At 57.4% G+C, this 17,233-nt stretch overlaps 1 protein-coding gene across 2 annotated transcripts in view; it reads right to left on the bottom strand.

Moving 5' to 3' along the window:
• Positions 1-15,000, bottom strand: part of TESMIN (testis expressed metallothionein like protein) — a 52,746-nt gene extending 37,746 nt beyond the window's left edge. Inside the window, exons 1-5 of one of the 2 annotated variants that reach the window (XM_089312384.1) lie at positions 14,255-15,000; positions 13,012-13,170; positions 9,985-10,105; positions 7,379-7,455; positions 4,445-4,536 (exon numbers count right to left, since the gene is read on the bottom strand). In XM_089312384.1, the coding sequence (XP_089168510.1) occupies positions 4,445-4,536; positions 7,379-7,455; positions 9,985-10,105; positions 13,012-13,170; positions 14,255-14,710 (905 nt within the window). In that variant the 5' untranslated portion in view covers positions 14,711-15,000. The remainder of the gene's footprint in view (positions 1-4,444; positions 4,537-7,378; positions 7,456-9,984; positions 10,106-13,011; positions 13,171-14,254) is intronic. The other variant, XM_051827882.3, reaches the window with a different exon arrangement.
• Between the last annotated feature and the right edge of the window lie 2,233 nt (positions 15,001-17,233).

Raw genomic sequence — 17,233 nt, 5'->3', positions numbered from 1 at the left:
ACACTGGGATTTGGTACAGTTACATGGCTTTTTAGACTTTGTGGCCCATGAACTAACAGTTACTCTACAAAGATTAAAAAAGAAAATGTATTCAGATGGTTACTCTTGAAAAAGAGAACTAGCTAAGAATCTGGTGTTCTAGAATGGCTACGGTCTCAACACCAGGTGTTACAGGTATTACTTTCAGTGCCTGATCCCAGAGTGGGAATGGCACGCATGGGGTGGAACTAACCTCACCAGACCCAGCCTGTGCTGTACTTCATGGTGAGTGGGGAACAGGTTCCTAATCCTGTTCACACTTCCCAAAAAGTCTCTGTGCGGTGTCTTCCCAGTCCTGTCCAAACCTCTATCCTGTGTGACCCACCTCCCGCAAAACAGCTCTTTTCCTCCCTCAACTGCAAACACTGCTATGCAGTAAAAACCGGAGGAGAGAAGAACCTTCACCCAGAGCCTGTCACACCAGTGAGGAGCTGGCCGCGCGCCAGGATCACCAGCAACACTGCACACTGAGTGTTCATGCGCGCATTGGTGGCTGCACTTGTTTTGGGAAGGGATAATGACAACTCTCCTAATGTCGCTGTGGATTAGCCGGAAAGCATCGTCAGGGGCCTTGGAGCACGGACACAAACTCCTCCCCTGTGCTCGGGGAAGCTGTAACCACAGGGGCAGCCGCGTCGGGAGAGTCCCCAGGCACTGCCCAGAGTGACGCTCACTAGGGGAACGGGGAGATCAGTCACGGGAGAAGTTGAACGGTCATGGTGAAAAGGAGGGGCCCACTGTGCTGAGGGCTCTTCCTGGCACTGAGGGGGTGCGTGCCTGTCCTGATGGCCAAGTGTGCTCCCGGGGACCAAGTGTGCAAGCAGCGTCTCTTGTGCCCTGGATCCTCAGGGCAAGGGCACATCTGGGCCTTGGGTTCTCCACAGAACCAGAACAGCACTTGGCACATGGTTGATGCTTGCAGACAGTCGTGTGTCCGCATACAGAGCAGGCAACAGCTCCCTGCTGTCAGCTACGTGGAGCCAATTAATACAGCCACACCCTTTCCCCCCGGGCTCTGCGCTCTGGGTCCCACACACCCAGCTCTCTTGGTGAACTGTCTCTACAGACACCGGGCCCAGATCCCCAACACTCAGCCTACCCTGCTGTCTGCACGCGCACGGATTCCACCTGCACTTCACTGTTCTCCCCTTCTGCCCCTCCCCCAGAGGAACACTGCTAACGTCCCTGATAATGACCAAGGGGCAAACTGTGACTTCTTCTGAGGACATCTCCCACTGTCGACATTATGCCACTGGACGCTCTATGAATTTAGTGCTTGTCTAGCGTGGGCTTTTTTTTTTTTTTTAAATAGAAGAGTGGGTGGTTTGTGGCCCTGTGGGCGCCGGAGGCAGCATGTCCAGCTCTCCCCTCCTGGCCCGTCCACTCCTAGGAGGCAGCATGTCCAGCTCTCCCCTCCTGGCCCGTCCACTCCTAGGAGGCAGCATGTCCAGCTCTCCCCTCCTGGCCCGTCCACTCCTAGGGAAGCCCCGAGCAGTTCAGAGGAGGGGCTCTCACGCCCGCATCACTGCTCTTGCCCACAGCCCTTTCAGACCCGTGCTGACCTGGGCCATGGGGCACCCTCTCACTTGCTGTCCAGAGGAAACAGAACTCTCTCCTTTAGAAAGCAGCTGGGGCTTTGTGGAGACTCCCGTGAGCACCTGCTAGGACCCAGGAAGCAGAGAGGGCGGGTGGATGCACATCCACGATGCTAGGAGGAGGCCAGCTGGCACGGAATGAGGGGCCACTGCGGGCCACGACTGTGACAAGTGCTTCTGAGGACTCCAGAAATAAACATCTTTGTACTATATGGCGCCTGTCTTGGAGAAATCCATCAAATAATCAGGGACATGTGACACAGGACTGACGAACTAGGGAACATAAAACAGTATTAACCGTCAAATTGCTTCTCTACTGATTGAAATCTTCCATAACAGGGTCAGCACAGTTACTACAGATGAAAGACGTTGAAACAAAGCGCTTTAGCGGGAGGTGGAACTTGACAGCAACTTTGACAGTGGAGGTGTCCCTGCTGTGGGACAAGAGGATGTTTCTGTAGAAAGCACTGCATGAGCAAAGACCTCGGTTACAGATGGGCGCAGATGACTGTGGGACAGCAGCAAGTCCAGCTGGTGCCACGGAAGCTAAGTGGAAAATGCCCGTGGCTCTAACAATATTTGACCTCTCTGAGTGCCGAGCTGAAAACCCGAGAGTAGAAAGGGTTAGAGGGCCTGAAGACCCCGCCTCGGAAAAGCATCACACAGAACAGTAGTGACCGCACACAGACCTCCGCTTCAGGAACATTTCCGGAGAAGCGGCTCCAACGCATGTCTTTGTGAAGACCATGAATATGTGTCAGCACTCACATTTATTACTTGACTACAACCACATTATGAAAGCCACGAATTAGCAGAACGTGAATTTTTATCAATTTTCCTATTTAACTATGAGAAGCCAGTTAACAAGTTAGCCAGGTCATCACCCAGTCCTAAGGAATGACGGTCGGGTCAGACCTCTCTCACACTCAGCCTCAGGGCCAGGCTGACCTGCGTGTGTCGCCCGCCGGGTTAGTGTGTGTGACCCGTGTTGCGCTGACCTCCTTTCTGACACCTGCAGACTTAGTGCAACCTCAGATCTTGTAGAAGCCCAAGAGGGCTAACGGAGTGCAGAAGGCGGTACAGAGATGGACAAACAAGTGGTGGCCGGGAACTCACAGAGGGAAACCACCCGGCAGCGGCTCACCGGCTGCCCCTTGCTGAATTCCTAACTTGGTGGAGATGCCACAACGCCATCCGAACTCTGCACTGACGGAAAATCACCAGAGCTGGCTCAGTGGAACGACAGAGAGCAGGGAGTCATTTCCAGAAAAAGACACAAACACCAAACTCGCGGTGTTCCTGGCCGATGATTTGTAGCAGAAAACCCTTGTAACTCGCACAACTCCACCAAAATACAGAAGTGTGAGATGTGTGAGAAAAGCCCGGATGGGGTAGGGAGGAAGGGGGGTGAGGAGGAGCCATGAACGGGGAGCCCGAGCAGAGCGAAGGGGAGGAGGACCAGGCTGCACGCAGACCTCTGTGAGAGCGCACGTGGGCTGCGAACGCCTGCGTCAGGAAAGCACCCGCTCCGCGCAGCAAAGTCACGGAAACGCCAGCCCCTCCGATGTCCACGCGGGACAAAGCCCGAGCAGCGCGCTGCACCCACGCCCACGCCCTCCTGAGGGCCCTAACACGCACGTTCCTGAGGACGTGACGCTGCGAGCAGAGTCTAGAAGTTGCTGAGGTCCCTGTTCCACCCAGAAGCGTTACCAGCCACCCGCGATGACCAGTGGCCACACCACTGACCCTCAGTGACCGCCGCACCAGGACAGGGAGGCCGCTGGCTCCACACAGCCCTGCTCCTTCAGATGACCGAGTCAGGAACCGCCCGCGCACGGCTGCCACAGCTGGAGGGCGCCTGCTCCGACCGTGCACAGCCCACATCAGCGCCCCTGCCTCCAGGACAAGGCAGAGGTGAAATGCTGATGGGTTCGCTAGTCTCCAAGAGTCCCACCAAGTGGCCACTGGGCAGCTTTCATTCCTGCCCCCAACAGCTCTTGCACTGCCAAGGCCGTGGGGAAGTTGTGCCCCGCGGTGGAACCCTGCGAAGCACAGGAGGCCGTGGGCTTCATTTCCTGAGGTGCTGGCCCTGCTGCCTTCAGGCCCCGGGTCCCCGCATTGGACTGTGGGCCAAAAGCTCTGGGAGGAGAAGAGACTGAGCTCCATAATCAAACACAGAAAGCAGCGAGCAGAAAGGGCCGCCAGACCACTGTGGGAACACGACCTTCGCTGAACAGAGAGCTGCAACCAGCGTGGGGTCTCGGGCACCATCACAAACACGACTTTAAAACGGCAAGACAAGGGCCTGGGCCAATGCAGCCCACACCCGCCTCTAGCCTACAGGGTAGACTACAGGACTAGACTCGCTCACTAGCACCTGCCATAGGACGTGGGCCACCTGAGCAGGGAGGGCGGGTAGTGCCGGCAGCCGGGAGGGATCTCGGCCAACCACCCTGCACGCCTCCTGGTGGACACTGCGATCCTGACGCTGATGACAGCCAAGAACCAGTACGTCGGCACAGTTTGCAGCCATGGGCAACCCAGACAGAGCTGTCAATGGCGTCTGAAACACGGCCACAGGCCAGCTCTGTCGCATGCAAGCATGCAGAGAGCTGCCTTCCCAGCAACCACAGACCACATGTGAACAGCCACGTGGCTCCCGTGTCTCACGGCGGAAACGAACCTTTCAGAGACACGAAGGTGTGCAGTGGAACCGAATTTCAGCGCACAGAAGAAAACCCCAGATGTACACAAATGCCTCTTAAACGCTTACATTAACTAAGCGACAACTGATTGTTTAGAATCCTTACCCAGACAAAGCGATTTTGGGTGGTCCTGGAAGAGTTGAGCTGGAGGGGAACGCAGGCCCATTGAGGACTGCCGGGAGGGCTCCGTTATCCACCTGTGTGAACCAAAGGCAAGAGCCTGTGCGTTAGTGTGTGGGGTCAAGCTCCAGCCACCAGCCCCTAGGTACAGACAGAGGAGATTCTTGTCCTTCTGCAGGTGTATGGCCCAATCCCTCTATAACCACGTCCGACCCCCGTCACCACTGTGAGCCTCCTGACCGCTGAGCAGGTTCTAGGGCCAAGGCCATCAACAACCCACCTGGCCACAGGATGCCCAGGGCGGGAGAAAGCCCGCATTGTGCACACCAAGAGGACGGGAGAAGGGACGCAGGGCGACCATTGTCAAGCCAGCAAGCAGAACGCACAGCCGCCAGTCGGCTGGCCACGGAGCTTGTCACAGAACTCTCATTTTTATGAAGTACTGGTTTGGAAATAAGTGACTCCCATGAGCAACTCCATAAACTGCAAATGTTCCTTAAGCATTAGTAATAACGAGCACAAGAGGTCTGCCACGGGAAGATCCACTGGCAACCACTCTTTTTCATTTTTCCAGAAACTAATTTGCAGTGCTATGAGCTGAGAAGCAGTGCCATAATCACGCGTCCTCCATGCCTCTGCTCCCAGTTCTCACTTCCTGTCCCTGTATCTCACGAGCACGGCCCAGAGGCTGCTCACAGGGAAACAGATGGGTCGCGAAGCGTCCCTGTCTGAGTGCTCTTCCTCTCCGAGCTGACAGTCACAGCGTTGCACACAATAGGATTAGAGATGGTTACTGTGTGAATCCCAGCGACCCAGCCCATCTTTGTCGCGTCCACCGTCCAGTAGCCTTGCTTACTCCCTCTGCCCCCATCTCAAACCGTGTGTAATCACTGCTGACACGGAGGGAGGAGTCACCCTGAGGAAGTCAAACTCCCTCATTCACACAGCACAGCGCAGTCCCAGGGCTTCGCCCCAGACCCCACCTGGCCTGGCTGGGAGCCGGGAGGGAAGGGCTCACAGGGGACAGACCGGCGTCTCCACTGCGGTCAGCCAGACACCACCTGTTGGGTCTGTCTGCACTTGCCCGTCTGAGCTCTGCTCCTTCGGGAGGAAGGATTTCACAGCCCTTGGTGTTGAGGCAGTTCTTTGCACACAGTAGGTACAATTCCATTCACCCACCCCCTTGCTTACTTAGTCCCAAGGAAAGCAGGGGGAAAGCTATGTCGTGTGGGCATGCGTTAGGTCATACGTCTGGGGCAACTTCATGCTGCAACCCCGGAGTTCCTTCAGCCACGGCTGGCACTAGGAGTGCGGAAAGTAGACTCCAAGGCGGGCCTCTCAGACCCCTGTGTTCACGATTCCCGGGAGTGTTTCAGTGCTGGGTCTGCAGCTCAGGGCGGGGGTGGGGGCGGGGGCCCTGGCCTCTCTTCAGCCTCCAGGTACCGACTGTTCTCAGGGTCTGTACCCCACGCTTTGAGCAGGGAGACTCAGAAGAGCATGGAGAATCGGGAGTCTGTAAGGGGCAAGGGCTCCCAGGCCACAGCAAATGCACGGCTAACTGTCCCTCAGGGCCACACGGATAGAAGTCAGGCGGCTCAACGTGGGACAATAAACAGTCGAGGGAGGATGGGGAGCGTGGAAAGGCAGGGGGCTGTGGCCAAACAGGGGCTTGGGGGTAAGACATGGAGGCGGAAGGGCGAGTGCAGTGTGCGTCTTCCTGGTGACGGCTGAGCCCGTGAAGACAGGACGGCAGCGGGGTGCTGGGTCTCAGGCGGACGTCCTGTGAGAACCAGCAGAGACCGCATCCCGGGGCCCACAGACACGGCCTACCTGGGTTCCCCCTGCACTGCCCGATGCTCTCCCTGCAGGCTAGCACATGGCGAGGGAAGTGTTTATTTCCTTCTGCACTTGAACCCTGTCCACACCCTCCCTCAGAGATCTCTGCTCCCTGGCTCGGAACTCCACCTCCACCGTGCCATTGCCAGCGGAGCCAGCAGCTTCACCTGCCCCACCTCGTCCCTCCTGCCCACCCACAGCCCCTTTCCAGACCCGGGAGAGCCCAGGCTCCTCCTCTCCTCCTGGACGCCGCCAGGCTCACTGCTGGCCTGAGGTGTGTGCTGGTTCCTCTGCCCACAGCGCGTCTCCTGTGATGGCCACGTGCTCTCTCGTCCTTTCTAGACTGTGCGCACGTGGTCAGCTTCTCCAGAGCCACGAGCGCCGCGCGGAAGCCTGCGGCCTGCCCCTCCCCTCCCAGCCCTCAGCCTCCAGGCGGCTCCTGCGCTCTCCTCACAGAAGTGCCTCGTCTCCAGGTCTGCGTTTTGTCTGTCCCTTCCCTGAGACGTGGGGTATGACAGTAGGGTAGTGTGCTTTGTCTCGCTTCTTCAATCCTGCCCCCACACACGCTCTGCTCCTGAGGAGCCCGCGTGCCATGGGAGGATGCACGGAGAGGAACACAGAACATGACAGTCGCCGCGCGGCGCAGACGAGGGAACAGTCTGGCTGTGTACAGTGGGGAGATAGGAAAGCTGTTCTCTAATGCACTTCTCTTGTTTGTATTGTATGTCCATCATGTACAATCTCAAAACAAAGTTTCAAGAAAAGCATGTTTGTAAGAGTGAGGAAGCTGAGGGTCTTCTGTACCGAGTAGCAGACGAGTGCCGACAGGAGGCCCGCAGAGGGCACGGGGGCACCGTGGGCAGCTGATGGTCTGCAGACCAGAGGAATGGGCCAATCATAGCTGAGGAAGCAGTGGGGCTGAGGCCTCGTCCAGTCGCCCCCGGTGTGCAAGCTGTGATGAGGACCCCACGCACGTGAATGTCTCGCCCATGGGTTAAATGGCAGGTCATCAGTAATACCGAAACAACTCAAATGTCAAGAGGACATGATGCCCAACGTATATTCAAAATTAAAATGACTCACTTGTTGTGCAATGAGATTTAGCTTTGCTGGGACTGGCAGAAATCTTCCCACGAAAGTCGTCATCGGTTTGGGCCCATCTGAAAGCAAGACAGTACCAATGGATGGAGGGCAGACCTCACGCCCCTCCACCTGCACGCGGGACAAAGCGCAGCAACGCCTGATGCTGCATCATGCTCAGTCACCGAAGCTTATCTTGACCCTCCTCATGCTTTTATTCTGTAAGACCTTGGGCCAGTCTAATCACTTTTACTTATTACACAATCATTTCTTTTTCTTTTTATCATAAAGCTCGTCGACAGGACCTTACTGGGGTAGTCTGCTGTGTCAAGCTGTTAGCACCCAGCTCCCAGGCTGAGGGGGAGGAGGGCCCTAGGGTGCCACAGCAAGCTGCCCAGCACCACTGGGTAGCTCCCTGCTCACAAGAGCACACCATGAGAAGCACTTTCAACTTATGTGTCTTTTCTTATGCAACTGGGTACTGACTTGTCAGGGTAAAATAGTTACTAAACTATTGAAAAAGTACTTAATATTGGAGCTGACAGGGCTCTGTGCTCTGTTTTGTTTTCGCCTACTGGCACCACGAAGAACGCTCTGGGTTCCTCGGTGGGAAGCGAAGCGCGTCCTCCACTCCGAGGACCGGCAGTCCAGCCGCATTTCCTGCTCCTGGCTCACGCTTCCTCTCAGCGAGGGGACTTGGATCTGGGCAATGGGAGGCATTTAGCTTGTGTTGTCTAAAATCCACGGACTGTGGCAGGAATCTGGGCAGTGATTACAGGGCGAGGAGACAGAACTGGAAAACAATATCTACATCCTCTCCTCTGCAGACCGTAAGGCATTTTTAGGACGTTGTCATCTCTAGGACGTTGTCATCTCTAGGACGTTGTCATCTCTAGGACGTTGTCATCTCTAGGACGTTGTCATCTCTAGGGTGCCACCAAGAGGGAAGGAGGGAAGACGGTCTCCCTGCCTGGGGAGGGGTCGCAGCCACAGACTGAGCCATAGGAAACCCACGGCCGTGCACTGTCACGGGCTCCTCGAGACCAAAGCCCCACCCCAGCTTACAGTGACGAGAGAAATGGCTTCCCGCAGCCTCTGTCCCTGAATAAAGCGGCTCTCAGGATGGAACGGGGATGCGCGGGGCCACGCTTTTTCTCTCAACGCCAATGAAGTGACATCTAATTTTTTTTTTTATTATTTTTGACAGGCAGAGTAGACAGTGAGAGAGAGAGACAGAGAGAAAGGTCTTCCTTTTGCCGTTGGTTCACCCTCCAATGGCCGCTGCGGCCGGTGCATCGCGCTGGTCCGAAGCCAGGAGCCAGGTGCTTCTCCTGGTCTCCCATGCAGGTGCAGGGCCCAAGCACTTGGGCCATCCTCCACTGCACTCCCTGGCCACAGCAGAGAGCTGGCCTGGAAGAGGGGCAACTGGGACAGAATCTGAAGCCCCGACTGGGACTAGAACCCGGTGTGCCGGCGCCGCAAGGCGGAGGATTAGCCTAGTGAGCCGCGGCACTGGCCGACATCTAATTTTGAAACTGGTTTTCAGGGGCCAGTGCTGTGCTGCAGTGGGTAAAGCTGCTGCCTGCAGTGCTGGCATCCCATATTAGCACCAGTTCGAGTCCTGGCTGCCCCACTTCTGATCCAGCTCTCTTCTATGGCCTGGGAAAGCAGTGGAAGATGGCCCAAGTCCTTGGGCCCCTGCACCCACGTGGGAGACCCAGAGGAAACTCCAGGCTCCTGGCTTTGGATTGGCGCAGCTCTGGCCATTGTGGTCGTTTGGGGAATGAACCAGCAGATAGAAGACCTCTCTCTCTCTCTCTCTCTCTCTCTCTCTTTCAAATAAATAAATCTTACAAAAAAAAAAAAAAAAAAAGAAAGAAAGAAACTGGTTTTAGTTATGGTCAGAGTCAATCAGTCACCTGATAAGAAATACTCTGAGTAACCCAAGCAAGACCCAGAGTAACATGGAAGTGTGCAGTCCACAGAGAAGTGCCAGTTCTCCAGAAATGCTGTCCTAACTTACAAATCATAAAACTCTTTTCATCGTACTTGAACCATTCAGACGGCATTTCAGGATGGCCGTGCACTTACAGGTCACTTCATTACTAAGTCAGTTCAAAGGAATTTCTGCGAGGGTGAATTCCAGACAGACCACTTGACAGTCACTGCAGAGCCCACGGGGCTAAGGCAGGGTGCTGTTCCCACCGGCTGCCCTGAGACGTCCGCAGGAGAACGCAGGTGCTTTGTGTCGACACCCCAGCAGGCAGCCCGCCCTGCCCCTCAGGACGGGCTGAGGGGTCCCCCGGGCTCGTTCAGGCAGAGCTCCTGTGGAGCCAGTGACAAGCAGAGGTGGCATGAGGCCTCCCGTTAGGGTCACAGAGCTCTTTGCCCCTCGCTGACGTGGGGCTGGGGTCAGGAATGGGGAATTCAACACGATGCAGAAAAGTTAGTCTGGAGTCTGTTCTATTCTTAGCCCCTAAGCGTGGGCTGGGCAGTTTGCCAAATTGCCTATTTAATAACCCTTTTACTATACACACAAAGTCAAACATCTGCCCTCACAAACTCACACCGGCTGCTTGACATCGTCTGTTGATTGATCTACTTTGTACCTGGTTGCAGGTGACTACTTTGGTCTTGATACTGGGGAAGCAGGTGCAGTGCCTTCAGTTCTCTCGTGCCAGGATTGTCTATGCACAGCACTTGTGTGCCCCCTTTCAGCTGGCATACCACCTGGAACGAAGAACACATCACTCCGGTAACGCCCACGTGGAAATCGGCGGTAATCCAGACTGGCTGGAAGGCTGCACATGCGCTCTGGGTTTCTCGTCTACACGGCACGTTCTCTCAAACCCGGCCTTTCTCCACAGGTGTCTGATGCGGACACTCAATCGAAGGCGTTTCCTTCACCTGTCCTGAACCCTGCGGTCCATACCAATGGGGCTGGGAGCTGTCCCCACACTCATCCCCTGCGGACCTGCGTCAGTCTGTGTCCCTTGGCACCCTGCCTTTAGCTGGACACATGCTTGGGATGACCTGAGTTTACTATGGCTTTTTTGTCTGCCACCCACACATGCAGTAACGTAGTTTAAAAATGTCCATCTGTGGGGCCAGCATTGCCACAGAGCAGGTTAAATCACTACCTGCGATGCCGGCATCCCATAGGGGCACTGGTGGAGGCCTGGCTGCTCCATTTCCGGTCCAGCTCTCTGCTATGGCCTGGGAAAGTAGCAGAAGATGGCCCAAGTGCTTGGGTCCCTGTACCCACCTGGGAGACACAGAGGAAGCTCCAGGCTCCTGGCTTCAGCCTGGCCCAGCTCTGGCGGTTGTGGCCATCTGGAGAGTGAACCAGCTCTGGCGGTTGTGGCCATCTGGGGAGTGAACCAGCAGACGGAAGACCTTTCTCTTTCCCTCTCCCTTCCCTTCCTCTAACTCTGCCTTTCAAATACATAAAAAATTAAATCTTAAAAAATGCCCGTTTGTCTTGTTCCTACAGCTTAGGAACATTGATCTAAGAACTGGAAAAGTCTAACAAGCACGGCCACCTCCGGGGCCTGATTAATTCTATCCATTCATCTACTTTTTTTTTTTTTTAAGATTTTATTTATTTATTTGAGAGGTAGAGTTACAGACAGTGAGAAGGAGAGACAGAGAGAGAGGTCTTTCATCTGTTGGTTCACTCCCCAATTGGCCGCAACGGCCAGAGCTGCGCCAATCCAAAGCCAGGAGCCAGGAGCTTCTTCCTGGTCTCCCACATGAGTACAGGGGCCCAAGCACTTGGGCCATTCTCCACTGCCTTCCTGGGCCAGAGCAGAGAGCTGGACTGGAAGAGGAGCAGCCAGGACTAGAACCGGCGCTCCTATGGGATGGTGGCGCCGCAGGCGGAGGATTAACCGAGTGAGCCACGGCGCCGCCCCCCCCCCCCCATCTATCTAATTCCGATCACGATGGATCCTCGGCAGCTGGGCGAGTCTGTCTTCAATCCTTCAGCCAAGCAAAAGCATCGAGGGAGCTCCCTGTGTGCCCAGCTCCCGTCCAGGCCAAGCCGTATGGACACAGATGCAGAGAGGCCGTGGTTTCTGCCTGCACACAGCCTCCAGTTCTGACGACAAACCTCAGCACCTGAGAGGTTGTGGTCTCTGCCTGCACACAGCCTCCAGTTCTGACGACAAAACCTCAGCACCTGAGAGGTTGTGGTTTCTGCCTGCACACAGCCTCCAGTTCTGACGACAAACCTCAGCACCTGAGAGGCCGTGGTCTCTGCCTGCACACAGCCTCCAGTTCTGACGACAAACCTCAGCACCTGAGAGGCCGTGGTCTCTGCCTGCACACAGCCTCCAGTTCTGACGACAAACCTCAGCACCTGAGAGGTTGTGGTCTCTGCCTGCACACAGCCTCCAGTTCTGACGACAAAACCTCAGCACCTGAGAGGTTGTGGCTTCCGCCCTTAAGTTGCTTATACTCTTACTAGGAAAACCCAAACAGGCATAAAGGACCAAGCTACCAAAGCAGACACAGACTATTACGGTAGCAAGGTGCAGGCCATCGGGTCAGGGCGTCTGGTCACCCGGCCACTTGCTAGGAACCCAGTATCCGTGTTCCGGGAGAACTCGATTTGCATCTGGAGAGAAAGTTGCAGCTACCGAACACGAGACCACACTGGGGGCGAGACTCCGAGTGCCACTCCAGAACGTTCTGTAGTGCACACACCTGGGCTCCTCCCTCTGGGCTGGGCTAACGCCACTCTCCAGTCTAGGGGCATCAGGGCTCTCGTCCTCTGACCTGTCTGGGGCCTGGAAGGCTCTGCTCTGCAGGCCGCGGCCCCGAGTGGAACTGCAGACAGAGAGGTGGTGACCGGCACACACCAGAGCCCATCCAAAGTCCACCGCGAGCTCATTCCCCAACACCTTCTTGTTACCATGAGCACCTGTGCTCTGCCAAGGGCCACTGGATAGTTTTGGCAGCACTATCAACTTAAAGATGAGCCTGCTGTCGATTTACTGAATTTCGTGTTCCCCTGTGTTGCCTTGGCAGGTCCAAGTCCCCGTGGGCCAGTCCTTCTCCACCCCTGCAGGCTTTGGGGCCAGGATCTCATTTCTAGAAACAAAGAACTGCCCGAGGGAAGACGACCATTGGTTCTCAGGACTCCAGCCAGGCACTCTGATGGAGGAACGCTAACCGCAGGGTCCTGGCTCCCATCGCTAGTCTTTCCCACAGACACGTCCGATTACGCGAACATCTCTGTTTTCTTACCCACAAGATGGGGGTCAAAAGAAGGCCTGCCCCACAGAGCTGTTAGCACGCAGTGAAATCGCAAAGGTGCAGAGGGCGCGTGGGCCACAGGCGAGACTGATTACCTATCCTACTCAAGAAGGACACAGCCTCGGTCCCCAGCCAGAGAGCCACAGCCCCCGCCCCCGCCCCGCCCCCGCCCCGCCCCGCGCCGCCAGCCCTGGGCTCCCTCGGCTGCTGTGACCAGGCCAAGGAGACACTCCTGGAGGTGGGACGTGAGAGACTCCGAGAGAGGAAGCAGCCGCAACCGCTGACCCCACAAGTGAGCACAGGGACAGGGAGCAGCTCGGCTCGGGAGGGGCCCCGCGCTAGCAGACCCTCTGGTCCGCCTTCTCTGGAGCCATTACCATGGGGCTTGAGTCTTTCTTATGCGATGCGCTGGCGGCTTCCTCTGCTTCCTGGGACGATGGGAACTTGCAGCAGGACTCCTGGGCAAGCGGGTTCTGAGAAGTGGCTCCCTCCGGGCTGCTGCTGGTGGCAGCACCGCCAGCCTCCTTTACTTCAACCTAGGGAAAGTGACCATCACGGTGAGAACGCGCCCTGCACGCTGCCCCCCCCCCCCCGGCAGAGGTCCGGGGCAGCGCCACTTTCAAGGAGCAGCCCCCTCCCTCAGCGCCTCCCCCTCGCTGGGGCTCCTACACTAGGGCGTGGACCAGGGGACAAGGAGCTGGGACAAGGCCCCGCCTCACCCGGCTGGGGACTCTGAGGACCCAACTCCCCCCCCCCCCCAGTCTTGGGGATGTGGAACTGGCGCCATTTCAGACACGCCGTCTAGAACCTGAGAAGGGGTCCTTTGGGTCCCGGCCCGTCCCCCCCTCTGCAGCCCCTACTGCGACGGAGCTGAGGCCGGCTTAGTCTCCCCTAAGTCCCTGGCCCGCTGACCCGGCACTGCTCGATAGCTTGTGTTTAGTGTTCTAGTTCATTCTTTATAATTTGAGAGGTGGTGCTCACCCTGAGTCCTGCCGTGTACTACAAACGCCAAACACGGAAGCCTCACTCACACACCAGGTAGCCGGAGCTTGCTACACTCTGGTCATCAGCTGTCTGCACGGTTGGGCCAGCCTCTGAGTCCCCGACCCCGGGGCGTGGCGAGGGAACCAGCGGGGTGTACTATGTACAAGGGTGCCGAGTCAGCGGGTGTACTTAGTACAAGGGTACCCAGTCAGCGGGTGTACTTAGTACAAGGGTACCCAGTCAGCGGGTGTACTATGTACAAGGGTGCCGAGTCAGCGGGTGTACTTAGTACAAGGGTACCCAGTCAGCGGGTGTACTATGTACAAGGGTACCCAGTCAGCGGGTGCACTATGTACAAGGGTGCAGAGTCGGCGGGGTGTACTTAGTACAAGGGTGCCGAGTCGGCGGGTGTACTTAGTACAAGGGTGCCGAGTCGGCGGGGTGCACTATGTACAAGGGTGCAGAGTCGGCGGGGTGTACTTAGTACAAGGGTGCCGAGTCAGCGGGTGTACTTAGTACAAGGGTGCCGAGTCGGCGGGGTGCACTATGTACAAGGGTGCCGAGTCGGCGGGGTGCACCTATGTGCGTGGGGGGAAGGGCGGGGGAGGGTGCCGTGCCTGTCCCTGAGGCTCTTACTGGAATCACCCGCACCCCGGGGTGGGCGGCTCCGTCCCTGGCCCAGGCCCCCAGGGGCACCACCGCGGGGCTGCGGTGCGAGGCCAGCAGCGAGGACAGGAAGTGCACGTTGTAGGCGTGCGGCTGTGCAGCCGCCAGCGGCGCCGCGTCTTCCAGGGCGTGGAGGTCGGGAAGGCCCGGCCGCTCGCCCAGGAGCTGCTCCTCGTCTTCGTCCTGCACCAGGAGCTCCACCTGGGCCTTGGCCGGACAGTCGGCGCCCAGCGTGGGGCTGAGCGCGCGCAGCGGCGGCCCCTGGGGCTCGGTGGCGCTCAGGTAGGCGTCTCTGAACACGTGGAACTCGTCCTCCTCGTGCTTCACGGGCGCGGGGGGCACAAACTGACCCTCGGGGCTGAAGAGGTCGGTCACCATCTCATCTTCTGGGCTGGGCATCGCGCCCAGCAGCGGGGCCTCTTCCATGGCCACAGCCGGGCAGCAGGCAGGGCGGCACCCCGCTTCCGCTCCGGCCGGGTCCCACCGGGCCGCGCACCTGCCACAGGCGCTCCGGGGAGGCGGCGGCCGGCCACTCCCTTGGAACCGCCCGGGGCGGGGCCGCGCCTTCCCGAAAGCTTGACTGGGCCTTTCTTCCCCCTCCCTGCCTGCAGACCCAACGCTGGGCCCGGGGTCTCCCGCAGCCTCCTCGGGCTGCCCGCACCCACCGCGGAGGCCAAGCGCTGGCCCGCCGCCCGCCAGGCACGGTTGACCGTTGGGGGAGTGGGCGGAGCCAGGGCGGGGCCTGTGGGTAGGGCACGCGGCGAAGTGGGCGGAGATGGACCCGCAGGTGGGCGGGGTCGGAACGAAGGCGGGGCCGGGGGCGCGATGGGCGGGCCTGGGGGTGGGGCCGCGACGCCGTGTGCAGCAGGGGGAGCTGTCGGCAGAGCCCCGCCCGGAGCGCCCTGGGCGCGGGGGGCTCGCACGTGCGCGTCCCAGCTCGCCTGCCCTTTTGCACGAGCGTGTCGCCGGGCACTGGCGTTCCTGGTCAGCGTTGGTGTTGGGCTGGGGACTGCTCAGTGGAAGACCCGCACCCCGGCCTGGGGTACCAGGAGCCGGCCGGCTAATGCAGACCCTGGAGCAGCGGGTGAGGGCTCGGGTAGTTGGGGCCGGGCCATCCCCTGCTTTCGTGGGCACTGGGAGTGCAGAGAGCGGTCTTCGCCTTTTTACATCAGAATAAATACCGCTAAGCCGTCAGCCTCCGGCGGTGGGCGGCGGGGGGCGGGCAGCGGTGGGCGGAGGGGGGAGCCGGGGAGTCGGAGGGCAGGCCCGGGAGTCTGAGCTGGCAGAGGCTCACTGCTGTTCCACGCACGTATTGTTTCTGTAAAAATAAGTTAAAAACATCAGTTTTCTAATATCACACATAAAAATTACGTTAAGAAGTCACAGGGTAGAAACCAAATCAGAGATACTACATGCTATTTAGCTGTACGCTTAACTGTTAAAAAACAAACAAACAAACAAACAAAACCCAGGAAAACTCGGCTCAGTGAAATTGGACAGGGGGGTTAAAGCATTAAAACAGACGCAGGGGCCGGCACTGTGGCACAGCAGGTTAACGCCCTGGCCTGAAGCACCAGCATCCCATGTGGGCGCTGGTTCGAGTCCCAGCTGCTCCTTCCGATCCAGCTCCCTGCTGTGGCCTGGGAAAGCAGTGGAAGATGGCCCAAGTGCTTGGGCCCCTGCACCCGCGTGGGAGACCCAGAAGAAGCTCCTGGCTCCTGGCTTCGGATCAGCACAGCTCTGGCCGTTGTGCCCAACTGGGGAGTGAACCAGTGGATGGAAGACCTCTGTCTCTGCCTCTCCTCTCTCTGTGTAACTCTTTCAAATAAATAAATAAATCTTAAAAAAAAAAAAAAAAAAAAGATGCAGCTGGAGCTCCCTTACCTAAAAATTATTCTGGGACTTAGAGCTGACACTCAAAGATTGTTCTGTACTTTTAAAGATGTAGTTATTATTTTACTTGAAAGGCAGAGTTACAGAGAGAGGCAGAGGCAGAGAGAGGTCTTCCATCCACTGGTTCACTCCCCAGATGGTCACAACGGCCAGAGCTGGGCTGATCAGAAGCCAGGACCAAGGAGTCTCTTCCGGGTCTCCCACGTGGGTGCAGGGGCCAAAGCACTCGGGCCATCCTCCACTGTTTTCCCAGGCCACAGCAGAGAGCTGGATGGGAAGTGGAGCAGCCAGGACTCGAACCAGCACCCATATGGGACGCCAGTGCTGCAGGTGGCAGCTTTACCCACTACACCACAGCAGGCCCTGAGTGCTCTTTTCTTCATGCTGTTGGGATATTTGTGCCATGGAATTGTATTACAATGCACGCCAGGCAGCAGGTGGGTCACACATAACAGACCTGAAAAACTGCAACCCACACAATGTTTTGTCAATGTGATTTTTTAAAAAGATTTCTTTCTTTATTTATTTGAAAGGCAGAGTTTACAAAGGGAGGAGGAGAAGGAGAGAGAGGAGATGAATGTCTTCTATCCAGGGCTCAATCCCCAAATGGTGGCAATGGCCTGAGCTGGGCCAGCCCAAAGCCGAGAGCCAGGAGTCGCCTCTGGGTCTCCCATGTAGGTGCAGGGGCCCACGTCCTTGGGCCATCTTCCGCTGCTGTCCCAGGCCATTAGCAGAGAGCTGGATCAGAAGTGGAGCAGCCGGGACTCAAACTGGCGCCTGTATGGGATGCCGGTGTTGCAGGGGGTGCTTTACCTGCTACGCCACAGCACCGGCCCCATTCATTCATTCGTTTGTTTGTTTGTTTGTTTGTTTCCCACAGCTTTGTGAGGACCCTGCCACCCTCTCAGTCCAAATACAACTAAATCCTCAGCCTCTGTGTGAGGGTGAGCGAAACCCATCTCTCACAGACCCAGAGGCCAACAGCTGTTCCCACTTTGTAATCGAGAGAGAGAACAGCTTAGCATGATGGCCCAACCTGCCTGGGAGCCCAGCCAG

The sequence above is a fragment of the Oryctolagus cuniculus genome, chromosome 1, assembly GCF_051225735.1.
Source record: "Oryctolagus cuniculus isolate XC-2025 breed Fujian yellow rabbit chromosome 1, ASM5122573v1, whole genome shotgun sequence".
In the NCBI taxonomy this organism is placed as follows: Eukaryota; Metazoa; Chordata; class Mammalia; order Lagomorpha; family Leporidae; genus Oryctolagus; species Oryctolagus cuniculus.
The sequence above is the reverse complement of the archived record's forward strand: the minus strand, read 5'-3'. Positions and strand labels throughout refer to the sequence as shown.